Source organism: Petaurus breviceps, unplaced genomic scaffold (assembly GCF_028583685.1).
Source record: "Petaurus breviceps papuanus isolate PSGF00001 unplaced genomic scaffold, PetGlider_PUasm1.0 138, whole genome shotgun sequence".
Taxonomy (NCBI): Eukaryota; Metazoa; Chordata; class Mammalia; order Diprotodontia; family Petauridae; genus Petaurus; species Petaurus breviceps.
Window position 1 is genome coordinate 21,311,024 of NW_027185694.1, and position 16,685 is coordinate 21,327,708.

Here is a 16,685-nt window from a genome sequence, read left to right on the forward strand (position 1 = left end):
CCCCCCCCCCCCCCCCCCCCCCCCCACCCCACCCCCCCCCCCCCCCCACCCCCCCCCCCCGCTCCTTCCAGTGCCCAACACAGCATCCTGCACATATAGAGAGGCTAAATAAATCCCAAAGTACAAGAAAAATAGCTGTAGTACATAGCATTTTTCTGTCATGTAAACATGCAGAGCATTTTTCCCATTTATTTTTGTGAATTTTGGAACAATTCTATGAAGAAAATAGTAAAGTAAAGATTCCCTGCCCAAACATCCAAGATGTGACGTGTCCACATGTGAGCCGGAAGGCTTTCCCCAAAGAAAAAGAGTGATGATGATGATGTCACAAAGGGTTTGGTAGACTGATTCATCAGGGACTGGAAATGACTGAAGAGGGAAAAGAAACATTTTAAAACTCGTACAGCCACAATCCACAGGCCACACTGTAGAGGGCAGGACCTAAAAGTAGGTCTGCCCAAAACTACTGGAGACCAGAAAAAGAGCGAATCATATTGACTTCTTACCTCAGGAGTATAAAGACAGATTAGTCAGCAATCTCACCTGTGATGTTTTGCTGTCTCGTTCTCTAATTTTGTCCTTTACAAGTTTTATTAGTGAAGTGATATTATAAAATTCAGCTTCCTCCAGCACCCCTGGTGTGAAATTTAAAAAAAAAAAAGTCATTTTTTAAGGAACTATACATAAAGTTTATAAACAGTTTTTAGAAAAGAAAATGAAATGACTACTTGGAAGACATTCTCAGTTGATGTTTCTTTTAATGAGAACCAATTTTCCTGTGATGAAATAGCTCTTCCCATCCCTTGAATTTTCCTCTATTTGGAGTCTCTCTACCTTAAAAGAATCTTCAAACCAAGTCTGGAAGGACTGTACAAAATAGACTAAGGAGTTTCTTATAGATCATTAAAGAATAGCAAAGCAATTAATACACATTCTTTAGAATGCAAACATTTTGAGGGACAGGAAATCTGAACACCTAAATCGAGGCCAAGTAGAGAAAATGTTGTGTGATTAAGGTTCAAAGGTTAAATGACTAACCTAGAGTTTCGTCCTCAATATGAGAATATAAAGCCTGTACTTCCTATTTCCCAGAATGTGATCTTTAAATTGTAAGAAAGAAAATCTGAAAAGAAATCTGAACTCCCATCACTCTCACGGTACTTATCAATGTGAACATAAACAATATTGAATGGAATAATCCTCAATTCAACAACAGTTAAAACATGTGTTAAGCACCTACTATGGTGCAGGGCACTGTTCTACACACTAGTGACATGACAAAAATGAGCTCTTCCCACACTTCAAGAAACTTGCAAAGAATAGAATGTTCTGCTGGAGGAAAGGAGGCAGACAGACAACAGATAACATAAATCTATACTTTTTTGCCTCCTTATGTAATGAGATTCAAATTATTTGCCATGTAATCAGTGCTGAAACATAGTTTGGAGTTTGTGTCCTAACCCATGATAATGGTATTAGAGGGAGCTCACTCAACCAACAGAAACAGCAGCAGCTGTTCTGCAAATATAGAAAGCCGGCCAGGGCACTAAGAGGTTAAATGACTGGCCCAGTGTCACACAGTCAGCATGTTTCAGATTTGGGACCATCCCACTTTGGACAGCACTTTAGAGTTTTCAAATAGTTTTTTATTACACCTTTCACATGGCTATGAGTGAACTGGTATTTTGTTGTTGACTGTTTTCCCCCATGCTTCAGTTCAAAAGGGGCAAGCTATATTTAATATAAATAAGAATACATCCCAATTGGTTCACATATAAGACACTTAGAAAGAACCATTATAATTCCCAAATGAACACCCTAAAGGTAGTCTTTTGCTCAGAAACATCCATTTTAACAATGTCTTTAAGAGATCTTTGTTTAGAAGAGATACTACAACATCAAAAGTTTTCCCAAACTGAAGAAATATTACTAGAAATATCACAAAAGCTTTAGAACCAAAAAGGTTTATCCTCCCAAAGAGATCTATTATAGTTACAGAGTCTAAGTGTCACTGCTGTGATGAATGAAGACAAAATAAAAAGAGTATTACAGTTGTCCTTTTAGGCCATCTCAATAGGAAAGGCCTCACAACCTGAGGTGTGATCACCTCTAAAGCTCAGTTACAAAGCTGGTCAGCAAGGGTTGGTATTGAGTTTGGTCTATGTATAAAGGCTCTGGTTTCCAAGGCAACTATGGTTGCCGTTAACTAGCATAAAGTAACACATTACATGGGAAAGACCCTTGGAATTAAGATCAAAAGACCTGCCAAATCCTGATGCTACCACTTACTAGCTTTGTGACTCTCAGTCTCAGTTTCCACATCTGTAAACATCTGTACTTCCTATTTCACAGGGTTGTTGTGAGGATCAATGAGACCACTCATGGGTACAAAGTAACTGATATTTATATAACACTTAACGTTTTACAAGGTGATGTCCTCACAACACACAAGTATTTTCTCCATCTTACAGATGAGGAAATTGAGAACAGAGATGAATTGACTTGTTCAGGGTCACATACTTATTGACAAAGATGACTGGGGCTCAGGTCTTCTGACACTAAGAGCACCACTATTTCTATTAAACCAGGGAAGGAAAACCTGTGCCTCAAGGTCACATGTAGCTCTCTAGGTCCCCAAGGGCAGACCTTTGACGAAATCCAAACTTCAAAGAAATCCCCTTAATAAAAAAGGCTTCAAGCCCACAGGTCCTCACTCCTATACTAAACCATATTATTTTGTAATTATAAGGCACTGTAGAAAAACCCAAGATATCACTATTATTGGTTATTGTGTTGGTCCTTCATTTTTAAAGAGGACAGCCCTCCCTCACTCAAATCAAAGTCAACTGCAAGTCACGTCACCATTTCCCTGATATCATGGTCCTCTTCGAAAACGAAGGACAAACGCAACCTGTGAGTAGTCCAAGGTGAGTGAACAGGGCCCCAGCTAGTTGGGTAACTCAGCTCATTTCTCTCCCTATCCCTCCCCTTCTTTTCACCAAAGGAACGTAATTTTGATGGCCAGAAGCTGCCCACTTAACGTGGGGTTTACTAGTTAAATTGATTCCTTTCCTCCTTCCTATTATTGGTATAGAACACAAACAAGAAGTCAGCCCCCAGTACACTAGGAAGTTCCCCTATGGATGATTTAAAGGAAAACACTGACAAGAATGATAGAGTAAGTAGGTATAAAGTGGCTGTGATCTTCATTAGTAGAGGAAATACAACAAGAAAATCACAGAACCAAAGTAATAAAGCATTTATAATAATAGTAATAATGATGACTATTATTTATTAGTTAATTCAAGTCTGGAAGTGTAGAGACCCACAAATAGGATAAAAAGACCCCATAAACTAGTAGTCTATAAAAGACTAAACTTTGTTCCTAAAGAGATAATCCCTCAAAGAGAGAGATAAATACAATGTATACATGTACAAGGAAATGTTATAAGCTTGCTATGCACAACAAGCTTTTAAGAGGCATAACCTGAAATGAAGAACAGAACCTGATTATTGTTAACTACTTAGGAAGCAGTTCTGAATATGAATCATATGGTAAAAAAAAAAAAAACAAGACTGGCAGGCTTAGAAACAAGGGAAGAGAATAAGGGGAAACCTACAATGTAAATGGATTGGTAGATATTTTAACTGTACAATAAAGAAAGCTGAAGTGAAGAATTAGTAAAGAATTGGTTCATCTTCAACCATTAATGGCCTAATACATGGAAAGCACTACATGAAGCAAAGAGATGTTCAAAGACACAGAATTTGAAAAACTGGAGCAGCCTGAGATATACCTGGCACTATTTTTCCTAAGTTAAATATCAGTCCATTTAACAAGCATTTAAACACTATGTCAGATTTGCAAACATAGTTTGATTTAGTTTCTTCTTCTTAGTGGTGGTATCAGATATTTGTGCTATCACAAACATGCAAAGTGTCTTTTGCTACTTGCAAGTATTTCTTTCAAACCAGTTGAGAAAAGAAGGTCAAATACAGTATCTAAGTATGATGTCTTCATTATCTATTTTTATCTAAAGAATCTATGAAATGATATAGGAGTTCTCCCTTTCCAAACAAACTATGAGAGCCACGACTTTTTAATGTGGACTCTGAAATCAACTGAGGTCAAACCAGGATCATAAGGATTCCTGGTTGAAAAAATCTGAGCAGAATTTAAAAATATATTCCTATTTCAAATGATCCTTAATATTTAACTAAGAAAGGTACTTTGGAAACCTACATGAATGTAAGCTGTTGTTATTATCTAAAAAGCACTAAGATTCCAGGCTCCATCTTAACCGTTATTTATATTTAAGAACATGAGTATGTCCACCACAACAGTTATGAATTTCAAATCAAAAAGTGAATAGAAACAGCCTACACACTATCAAAAAGTGAATAGAAACAGCCTACACACTATCAATTCATGCTAAAAAACTACCACTACCACATTTTAAACCCTTGCAAGAAGAACTTCAATCTGTCATCACCAAATTATTCTGGTCGACAGAGAAAGGATGCAAAGTCTTAGATATGGGTGACTGGCCTAATGTGAATGACCCTTCCCTTCTGGGAAAGAGTATTAATTAGCAATTTTGTCTTAGAAACATTATGAGGACCCAGTCACTCTACCTTATTTCATTAAAGGAAATATGAAGCAGAAAGTGTTCCACTTACCTTCCTCTGCAAGGTCCTTATTAATGACCAGTTTTCCATGTCTCAAATAGTTCAGGACTGGACCAAAATAGGTGGGATCTCTGTCTATTAAATAGGCACCTGTTTCATCCTACAATAAACAAAACACTGGTGAAATAAATCCCAATCAATTCAATAAACATTAAGGATCTAATATGTACATAACATTAAGCTAGGTAAAAGGTACAACTAAAATGGTCTGAATGTGTCCATGTTCACAAAATCATAAAGTTGGAGAGAACCTCAAGTTACCTATTATCTAGGCCAATTCATTCCTTAATGAAATTCGGCCTCCATTTGAACTCTTCCAATGAAAAGGAGCTCACTATTTATCCTGAGGCAGCCCATTTCACTTTAGATAGTGACAATTAATTGTTATAAAGATTTCCTGTCTTTGATACTAAATTTTCCTACCCCAAACCTTCAACCCACTGTGGCTACCTCAGCCCTTTGGGGCAAAGCTGAACAAACTGAATCTTCATCCACATGACAGCACTAAAAATACCTGAACAAGTCTTCCCCTAAGTGGTCTTTTCTTCCTGTTAAATAGTCTCAGACCCTCAAACAGCAGTGTCATGGACCCTCTAGATGCTAAGTTCCTAATTAGGATCATTCTTCAGATGTGTTGGAACAAAACACAACACTCAAGATGTGGTCTGACCAGGCAAGAGTCCAAAGGACTATGGCTTTCCTTATTCTGGACACTGTGACTTCTTTAATGTAGCCCATGATCACATTAGCTTTGCTACTGCTCTGCACACTGCTGGCTCAAACTGAACTAGAAAACACCCCCAGAAAGCTTCCATTCAAACTTATTAGCCATGTCTTTCCTACCTTAGCTGTGTACTTGCTTTTTAGGATCGATTCTGCAACGTTCTCCAGTGTTACCCAGGAGCTGAGATAGGCAGCATGGCACAGAGACTATGTAGTCAAAGACTCTGGTTCAAATCCTATCTTTGACAATACCAGCTGGGTAAATATGGACAATCTTTTTGGAGGGGGAAGGCAGGGCAATTGGGGCTAAGTGACTTGCCCAAGGTGACACGGCTAGTAAGTATTAAGTGTCTGAGGCCAGATCTGAACTCAGGTCCTCCTGACTCCAGGGCTGGTGCTCTATTCACTGCACCACCTAGCCACCCCAAATATGGACAATTTGCTGATTAACCTTTCAGTGTGCCAAAGAACCCTCTAAGACTCTGACAGAGAAGTTGCTAATCTTCATCAGTGGAGGTAGTTTTCCTTTCAGGAACTCCTAGTAAGCAGTAATTAGTAGACACAGGATCTGAACTCAGTGTTCTTTCTATTCAATCATACTGCCCCATGAGCAAAGGAACATAAGGTAAGGCTGGGCACTTATATAGGGGACATAGAGAGACTGTAGAGGTCCTTGAACAACAAAACTGGGGCCATGATTTCAGGTAAGTTCCAGCAATGACGTTTTTGTGTAAGAGTCACAGTCATAAACTTAGGCAGTGATGTGAATGGTGGGTTGGAAAAGGAATAGACTGGAAACAGTAAGTCTAGTAAGGAATTAGAACATTAAGTTTGACAATGAATTCATTACAATGAACATTTAAAATATATACCAAACTTTAGTTACTGTATATAACTTTGTTACTCTGAAAGATTATGTGATTTCCTCCTGAGTATTCCTTTCTATGCCTTAACCAACAGGCTTCATAAAGCCTTGTGACCAACAAACATAGAGGCAAACTTTCTGGTGATGAGCTTCTTTGAACGTAGGCCGATCCCTGAACACAATTGGTTATTGCTACATTCAAGGTTCCTCCAATTTCAAAGGACCTGCCAGAGCTTTCATTCCACTAATACAGCTTACAGATCTAATGTGACCTAATAAATGAATATGCCATTTCTAAGAGGCCAAAATCAGTTTATGAAGTCATATGAATAATCTTTATTTGTAGTAAATTTTTCCTCATATGGAATGTGCAGTGTACTAGCTAGCTCAAACCATCAAATTTCTGAATCTTATTATGCTACACAAGGTAAAACAGACACAATTCATTTCTTAGTTAACAAGACTTACTTAAGTACTACAGGAGGCAGAGCAGGACATCTTCCCCCCAGAAAACTACCTATCCATGAAATTATTCACAAGAACTAGAAGGGGAACTTTGCAAAGGGGACACAATTCATTTGTTTTTCCTTGTTTCTACCCTGTTGAAGTTGTAGGTTTCTTAACATTACAGGTCCACAAGTCAATAACATTTAAATTCTTCATTCATAAAGGTATAAATTACATTAAAAATTCTTAAGAGCACATAAACCATTTGGTTTAACTTCTGAATGACAATGAAAAGGTGCTAAGAGGTCAGTTCTGTTTTTTTTTCTGTATTTTATAAAGATATTGAATGAAGATTCACTGATGTTCAGTTAAAGGACCTAAGCAACTAAGGATACTTAGCCCAGATAAAGAATACTTCTTGTTGTTGAGCCGTTTCAGTCATGTCCAACTCTTCACTATCCCATTTGGGGCCTTCTTGGCAAAGATACTGCAGAGGTTTGCCATTTCCTTCTCCAGCTCATTGGACAGAGGAAACTGAGGCAAAAACGGTTAAATGACTTGCCCAGGGTCACACAACCAGTAAGTGTCTGAGGGTGGATTTGCAGTCAGGAAGATGAGTCTTCCTGACTCCAAGCCCAGTGCTCTCTCCACTGCGCCCTCTAACCCACCTCAGAGAAGACAGGAGCATATGATCACCATCCTGAAATATGTGAAAGGTAGGCATATGGATGAAGGACTATATCTATTCCATTTGGCACCAGAGGAAAGAACTAGGACCAAGAGGTGGAAATTAGAGGAATAAGATCAGTGCTCTTTGAATATGGAATGACTTCCCTAAGATGACAGTGGATTTACTCTCATTAGAGGTCTTTAAATAGAGTAGACTGAAAGACTACTTGTCAAGATGTAGTCGAGAGGGTTATCCTCCCGTCATCACAGAATCTGGCTTGGCCATCCAGTCCAATCTCACAGCCAGAAGGATTCTCTCGGCCCCGCCCCCTCCCATAACACACATGACAACTGGTCATCCAGTATCTGCTTGAAGACCTCCAAGGAGGGGAAACTCACTCCTCTGGAGGCATCCCATTCCACTTTTGGACACTTCTCATTGTTTGGAATGTTTTTCTGACATCAAGTCAAAACTGAACTCTCAGTAACTTCTACCCACTGCTCCTGCTTCTGTCCTCTGGACAGAAAGAGAAATGAACCCAACATCTCCTCATAGAATTAGTCCTTCAAATACTTGAAGACAGGTATCACATCCCCTTGAGTTTTCTCTGATGCAGGATAATTCCATCCCCCTTTCCTTGGCGAATCCTCCATGTGGCATAGATTTACAGCCCTTCATCATCCTGGCTGTCCTCTACTGGACACTCTCCAGCTCATCAATGAGAGCTGATTGGCTGATGAAGTCAGAATACATAGAGAGTATAACCTTCCTATTCCTGGAAGCTACACTTCTCTTAATTCAGCTCAGGAACACAGTAGCTCCTCTGGCTATTACATAACACTGCTGTCTCATCATTAAGCTTGCAGTCCACTAAGGTTTCCAGATCTTTTTCAAAACAAATGTTCTCTAACCATGCCACCCCTCATCTTGTACTTGTGAAGTTAATTTTTTTTTTTAATTTATCCCTAATGAATTTTATCTTATTAGATTCAGAAGTAACATTCTGGCTTATCAAGAACCTTCTGAATCCAGACCTTCTTTGTGCTATGTAATAGATGCTAAGCACTTGAGATAAAAAGAAAGAGATAAGACAGTCCCAGTCCTCGAAGAGCTGACAATCTGACAAGGGGAAGACAACACATCAAAAGAACCTGGGAAAAGCAGAAGGGCAGGGAGAGGGAGAGTAGCTGGGGTGGGAAAGGGTCTGAGGAGGTTTTCCAATGTTAGCTAGCCTTCCCAGTTTTGTGGCATCTGCAAATCTGATAAGTGTGCTATTTATGCTTTTATTGAAGTAATTGATAAAAATGCTAAACAGCACAGGACCAAGCACAGATACCTGAGGTGCTCCACTGGACACCTCCTGCCACACTGACACAAAACCATTCACAACTACTATTTTCATCTGGCCATTTCCATCAGTTCTGAATCCTTCTAACTGTATTCATGTCTAGATTATCTTACTTTATCTTCTCCACAAAACAGTCAGAGATACTTTATTAAAAGCTCATTGGTCTAATCTACTATTCCAGTAATCTTGTCAAAAAGGAAAGGTTAATCTGGCATGACATATTCTTAATTATAGATAGAGAGATATTGTTCATCCTTTGTACCTGAAGAGGATCAATGACATCCCAATGTTAGGGTCAAGGTACAGTGCGTTCAACTGTAGCTGACAAGTTCAATATGAGCTTAGAAGGCTCTACCACAGGGTGGGCACAAATAGTCTATTTGAACATTTGAGATGGAGATGTCTCTAGATTTACACATCTCATGTTTCCTTTGTGCTACTGAAATTCTGCTTTGCTTATCACTTTCTTTGATGTGGGTGTACCATGATGGACATCCTGTGCCAACATCTGCCATTCTTCCATGTCTCACAATGGATACTAAAATTCTTCAGAGAGACCTTGACAGTGTCCTTGCAGCACTTCTTCTGTCCTCCATGTAAAGGCTTGCCTTGTGTGAGTTCTCTGTAAAATAGTCTTTTAGGTAAACATGCATTTGGGTGTGATAAAACATCTATTAAGTCCTTACTATGTACTAGGTAGAGTGTTAAGCTAAGTATACAAATAAGAGTAAATAAGATAATTTCTGCTCTCAAGGAGCTTACAGAATATAAGAGAAGATAACAACTAAGACCTAAGAGAGAGCTCTTTATGTTGGGGGAAGGTGTACTCAGGGATCAGGAACAATAAAAGTGAAACCTAGCCTGTCACAGCCCAAAACTGTTCCAGAGGTAGAGTAAACAGGAAGGAGAGATAAGGGCCCTGCTGGAGAAGGTATATGGAGATGGCCAAGAGCCATAAGGGATCTTTGTAATCACTGCTGCCCTTCAAAGATGAGCATCAACTATTTATTTAATGAGGTATTCTAGAATTCTCCCAAGAACCAAAGTCAGGTTCACTGGCACAGTTTTCATGCTTTCTCTTCCCTCTTTAGAAAACTGGGACCACCAACTGTCCTTCTCCAATCTTGAAGTAACCTTCCCATTTTCTGTTATCTTTCAAATATCACTGATAGTGCTGAGCAGTCACAACTGACAGTCCTTGCAATTCCCAAGGATAGGCCTATTGGGCCAGGTGACTGGAACAAAGGGCGCCAAGGTATCCTTGTACTATCTCTTAGGCATCAACTACCTTTTAGTCATTTTTATAGCAAAGGTTAATTTCCTTAGCAAAGAAAGCAGAAATAATATAAGAATTAATTGAACACCTCGATCTTCTTTCTATTGTCCAATCCACCTCAAAGCAAAGGTCTTATCCCTTGTCTAGTCCTCCATTTTCTCCCAAGGTAACTTCTAAAATTATCATTTTTTGGTTGTTCTTAGCTTCTCTCAACAATTCTTCATTTTGAGCATTAGCACTCACTCTGGAGTGGTATGTTTACATGAGCCTGTGATTGCTTCCATTTTCTTAACATTTCTAAAAATCTAAGTAAGTTGGTGAATTATCTGTAAATATTAATAACAGTAGTAGTAATGGTAATAATAGCTGGCATTTATATAGCACTTTTAAGGTTTGCCAAGGATTTACACATGTTAACTCATTTGATGTTCATAATAATCCTGTGAGGTAGATACTTGTATTATCTTCATTTTACAGATAAGGAAACTGAGGCAGAGAGGGATTAAGTAACTTGCCCAGGGTCATACAGCTGATGTTTGAGGTAAGATTTGAACTCAGGCTTTCCTAACTCCAGGTTAAGCACCCCATATAATGAAGACACACACATACCACCCCTAACCCATTCATTTTTATTCCCCTCTTTCTGTCACACAAGTCCATTACTTGGGAGTCATCCATGACTCATTCATTACTTTCACTCATCCCCTTCAACCTCAATATTCAACAAGTCATCAAGTCTTATTGATTCTGCCTCCACTGTATTTCTCAAATATATCCCCTTTTCTCCATTTACACAATCACTACCCTGAGATAGGTCTAAATCACATCTCACCTGTACTGGAATAGCTTAATTGATCTTTCCACCTTCTCTCCACTCCAATCTATCTCTACACAATTGCCAAAGAGACTTTCCTTGTATGTATTTTCCAAACAAATTCCATTTGTCCTATCCAAATTGCTTCCCCTTATGTATTCAGAATTTTATTCTTAAGCGTTTCCCATCCCTCCTAGGCAGCAGCAGCAGCATCACACCTGATGAAGAATGAAATAAGTAGTGCCAAGAAAACAACACGCAGGGTGACAACATAAATGGAGAAGTCTACAGCAATTTAAGAGAAGAGAACCACAAAGAAAGTAAAAGCTGCAGCACTACACTGCATATATTTTCAGAATTTTTCAATGTATTGATCCGTTTTGCGGATTTTTTTTGCTTTTCTTTTGTATTTAAAAATACTGTTTGTTACATGGGAGGGGAAGGTAAAGGAGGAGTGATACGAGGGGAAATCTTGATGATGTAAAAAAAGACATCAATAAAAACTTATCTAAAAAAAAACACTACATATCACGAACTCTCCTGTGAAACTATTTTCTCAATGCCTAAAATATAATGAATCTCTGATGAATTTAACAAAATTTTAAGAGTTGGAAGGGCCCTCAAAAGCCATCTAAATTCAATCAATTCATGAAAAGGAACCATCTCTACAAATAACATCCTAGAAAAGTAATCATCCAGGAGGTATCTTTCACAATTATGGTAAGAGAGAAAGTGCTTAGACAAACGATACACAGAGATGACTGCAAAACATAAAAGACAATTTTTATTACACATCATTGAAAATGTTTTGCACAAACAAAACCAATGCAGCCAGGTTAAAAAGTAAAATTGTCTGAGGAAATATCTTTGAATCAAGTGTCTGCAACAAGGGACTGATATCCCAGAAATATAGTGATAATTAACAAAAATATAAAAGACCAAGAGCTATTCTCCAATAGAAAAGCTGTCAAAAGATTTGAAAAACATTATTAAAAAGAACTGAAAATTCTTAAACACCAAAGGACTATTCCAAATCACTAATAATAAGGGAAATGCACATTAAAATAATTTGAAATTCCAACATTATACCCAGCAAATTGGCAAAGGTGACAAAAGAAAGAAACACTCAACAATGAAACTGCAGGAAGACAGGCACAATGATATATTTTGATGGCTTTATAAATGGCTAAAATGCCCAAAGAGAGAAAGGTTTCACATATACCAAATATTCATAAGTTTTTTATGGAAACAATAAACTACAAACAAAGGATTCTTCAACTGTGCTTTCATCTATTCAGCATGTACCTTATATCTACCTAGTTGTTTATAGTTGTCTCCCCCATTAAGAAAATAAGTTCCTTGAGGGCAGAGATTGTGTTTTTTGTCTTCTTTTGTATTCCCAGCACTCAAGACAATGCCAGGTGAATAAAAGTACTATATAAATGTCTGCTGACTTGACCTGACATTCCTGACCAGACGACAGCGTGCGATAAGATAGTACAAATATTATTATACTTATTTTATAAATGAGGAAACTAAGACTCAAAGAATTACAGTGACTTATCCAGAATCACAAAGCTAGTGAGGGATTCAAACTCAGGTCTAGGTCATACTGCTTTGAATTGGCAGAACCTGAAACTTGAGCCCAGGAATCTAACTAAACTAAGTACTCCTTTACCTATTCAAATAAAATTACTTAAAAGTGGTTTGTCAACCTTAGAATGCCAGCCATCATCGTTATTATACCATACTAAAATGCACTGCAAGAGGTAAATTGAATATTAAATCTTCTTGCTAATACTTAGGTACTAAAAATATATATATACATTACAAGGCATAAAATGGTCTCTTGGTATCTGGTCCCTGGAGTCTACAGTAAAAAAAGGTAACTTCATAAATCAATCTCAAAGCTAACAGGGAAGCACAATTAAGACAAAGTAGCTCTTAGAGCTGGACCACTTGTATAATGGTTTGGCAGCTCTCCTTCTGCATTAATATCTTAAGAGTGCTCTAATTAAAAAAAAGAACAAAGTGCTGACAGGCTGGAAACAGTTGAACTCGCTGCACCCCAACAGAACAGTGGATTCTGCAAGACACCACAGGATGACAGAGCCAAACCAGCCCTCTTGGGTACAGTCCCCATATTCCTGACATTCCTGTGCAGCACAAGTTTATAAGGAAGGTAAATGGGGTCTGTAAACTGGTACTTGAGGTACCTTCTATTGGTAGTGAGGGGTGCTGAAACATCTAGACCAAATTTCTGAACTGAAGATGGAGGCACCAGATGGCACAGAGGTGAGGGAAGAGGCAGGGAGAGCCTTTAGTCTAGTGGCAGATCACATTATTTGCTGTTATCAAAGGACTTGATGCTTCTGGCTTGTCTAGGGAAGTATCATTTGACAATATCAATCAATCAATCAGCATTTATTAAGTGATTATTATAAGCCAGGCACTGTGTAAAGTACTAGGAATACAAAGATAAAAGCCTAACAGTATTTGCCTCAAGAAGCTGACGTTCTAAGAGTCAAAAGAGAGACAACACATACATACAGATATAAAACCCTTAGAGGACTATCCCTACCTCCTACCAGGTGCCCTCCAACAGAGCTGATCAAGCTGAGGGGGAGCCCTTTCCCTACCAAGAGATTACCCCAGTTCTCCTCCCATTATCCACGAACCATCATTCATCCATCCCCAGCCCCAAAGGAGGGATTCCAGAGTACCCTCTCCACTCCTTTCAGGTACATTCCCAACTTTCCAATAATGGCAGGATCCAAGCCCCTACAGATCCACACCTGCAAGCAGTTATGGCACTCACATTTTAATAAGCAAGGAATCACCGATTACAATCCTTCCAGTAAGATGACAAAACATACTACAACTGCATCCCATGGACCCCCAAGCCTTTCTATCTGCCATGCCAATGCAGCTAAAAGATCCTTGGGCTTTTCTATTAGTCTTGAAATTGAACCCTCCTATATATTTTGTCTTCTCCAATTAGAATGTAAACTCTTTGAAAGTAGGAATTACAGGGGCAGCTAGGTGGGGCAGTGAATAGAGCACTGGCCCTGGAGTCCTCAGACACTTGACACTAGCTGTGTGACCTTGGGCAAGTCACTTAACCCCAAATTGCCCTGCTTTTCCCCCTCCAAAAAGCAAAAAAAAAAAGTCAATATGAAAGTAGTAATTACTTCATTTTTCTATCTGCATGCCTAGTTCTGGGCATCCAGAAACACTTAACAAATGTGTTTTCGTACATTCATTCAGTCATATAAATACACAAAACAAATACAAGGTATTTTGGGGAGAGAGGGCACTAGCAGATAGCAAGGGAAAGCCTTTTTATAGAAAGTGGTACATGAGCTAAATCTTAAAGAAAGTCAGGGATTATAACAAACAGAAGTGAGGAGGGGATAACATTCCTGACAACAGGAATAGAAAATGCAAAAGCATAGAGACAAGAGATGGATTACCACATGTGAGGAACAGTAAGAAGGTGAGTGTATCTACACTGCAGAGTTTAAGGAAGGAAATAATAAGTAAGAAGGCTGGAAAGGTAGGAAGGGAACACAATGTAAAGATATTTAAATGCTAGTCAGGAATTTATATTTGATCTCAGAAGTAACAGGCAGTTAGGTGGTACAGTGGATAGAGCACTAGGCCTGATGTCAGGAAGACCAGAGTTCAAGTTCAGACTTAACAGTTAACCAGCTATGTGATCCTGGGCAAGTCACTTAATCTTTTGCCTCTGGAGAAAGAAATGGCAAAGCACTCCAACATCATTGCCACGGAAACCCCATGGACAGTATTGACATGTCATGTTCCATGGGGTCACAGTGAGTCAGTCAGACACTAAATGACTGAACAACAAAAAAAGAGGTAATAAGGAGCTACAGAAATTTACAGAGCAAGGGAAGAAGGAGTAGAGGAGTATGTGGCATGGACAGGTCTGGGCTGTCTTCTCTCCCCTCCATGCTATGTCACATGGTGATCCCATCAGTTCCTATGTCTTGAATTATCATCTTTATGCTGATGATTCTCAAATCTACCTATCCTGCACTAACCTTTCTGCTGACCTGGTCCAGTCTCACATCTCCAAGTGCCTCTGGACATCTCCTCAAACAGCTCAAACTCAATGCCTAGTAGTCATCTTAAATTCAACATGTCCCAAACAGAACTCAATATCTTCCCCCAAACCCTCTCCTCTTCCAGGGCACCACCATCTTCTTAGTCACTCGGGCTCACAGTCTAAGTGTCACCCCTCTCCCATCCAATCTATTGCCTACATCTTCACCTCTGCATCTTCTCCTGAACATGCCCCCTTCTTTCCTGACACTGTCACCACTCTAGTTCAGGCCCTCATCATCCCATGCCAGGACTACTGTAACAGCCCAATGATGGTTCTGCCTAACACAAGCCTTTCTCCTTTCCAATCCATCCTCCATTCAGCCTCCAAAGTGATTTTTCCTAAAGTACATATCTACCCATGTCACCCTTCTACTACTGCGTCCCTATCACCTCCAAAATCAAATACAAAATCCTGTTTGACATTCAAAGTCCTTCATAACCTAATGCCTCCCTCACTATCTTGCCAGTTTTCTTATACCAAACTTCCCACCAGGTGGTCTGTAATCCAGTGACACTGACCTCCTTGCTTTTCCATGAACAAGCCACTCCATCTCTTGGCTCCAAGCCTTTTCTCTGTCTGGCTTCCTTTAAGTCTCAATTAAAATCTCATCTTCTTTCCCAACCCCTTTTAAACTCTAGTGCCCTCCTACTATTATTTACTATGAATCATATTTATCCATAGCCTGCTTGTACCTATTTGTTTGCTTGTTGTTTATGCCATTAAATTGTGAGCTTCTTGGATGCAGGGACTCTCTTTTGCCTCTTTTGTATCCTCAATGCTTAACTTAGTGCCTGGCAAATAGGGGGGTGCTTAATAAATACTGACTGATTGGCAGGCCTGCACTTTCAGAAAATCACTTTAACAAAAGTGTGGAGGACAGGTTGGAGGGCAGGTGTAAGAGATTTGAGGCAAGGAGCCCAATCAGAAGGCCTAGATGAGAACCTAACTTAAAGTAGCAGGGCAGTAAGAAGTAGGTAGGGTGGTGTCTGTGTGAGTAAAGAAAAAGAGGTCTATGCAGGAAATGCTGTAGAAATAGAAGTAAGATCTGACAAATGAAAGAGTACATGGAGTGAGGAAGTGAAGCACAGAAGATGACAATGAAGCTGGCTGTCTGGGTGGCCAGGAGGAAGGTGGTGCTGCAGACCCCTATCCGCATCCCCACCCCTGACAGTAATTGGAAGAGGGATGACTTTGGGGGGCAAAGATCATGACTTTTGTTTTTGGACATACTGTATTTGAGATGTCTTGTAAATATCTTGTAGACACTTAAAAAGTCCAAAAGGCAGTTTGTGATGAAGAACTGGAACTCAGAAGAGATTAGGGCTAGATATATAGGTCTGGCCAAGTAGTCACACACATGGAAATGAGTGAATTCATGGTAAACTGAGCCAACACTGGCCATGGAGTCAGATGATAGAGCTTCAAACCCTGGTCCTCCTGCCACTTATTTGCTTTGCGACTCTGAGCAAATCACTTCCTCTTTCTAGGCCTCAGTCTCCTCTTCTGTCATATGAGAGGGTTAGGTAACACTAGATGGTCTCTAAGGTTACCCCTAAGTCTGACATGCTATCACTCTATGAGTAATGCTCTTCCACTCATTAACACCATGCTGGAAGTACTGAGACACCACCCACTTTCCCCCCAAAAAACCTTCCCTCATGAAGAGATTCTCACAAATCAGCTGTGAGTCAATACGGGTACAAAGAATTCCACTGAAAGAACCC

At 39.4% G+C, this 16,685-nt stretch overlaps 1 protein-coding gene across 3 annotated transcripts in view; it reads right to left on the minus strand.

Moving 5' to 3' along the window:
- The window catches only part of KCTD5 (potassium channel tetramerization domain containing 5), a 140,097-nt gene that overhangs the window by 85,424 nt on the left and 37,988 nt on the right, over positions 1-16,685 (minus strand). For all 3 annotated transcript variants that reach the window (XM_069107466.1, XM_069107456.1, XM_069107476.1), the window contains exons 2-3: positions 4,681-4,789; positions 544-635 (exon numbers count right to left, since the gene is read on the minus strand). In XM_069107466.1, coding sequence (XP_068963567.1) covers positions 544-635; positions 4,681-4,789 — 201 coding nt within the window. The remainder of the gene's footprint in view (positions 1-543; positions 636-4,680; positions 4,790-16,685) is intronic.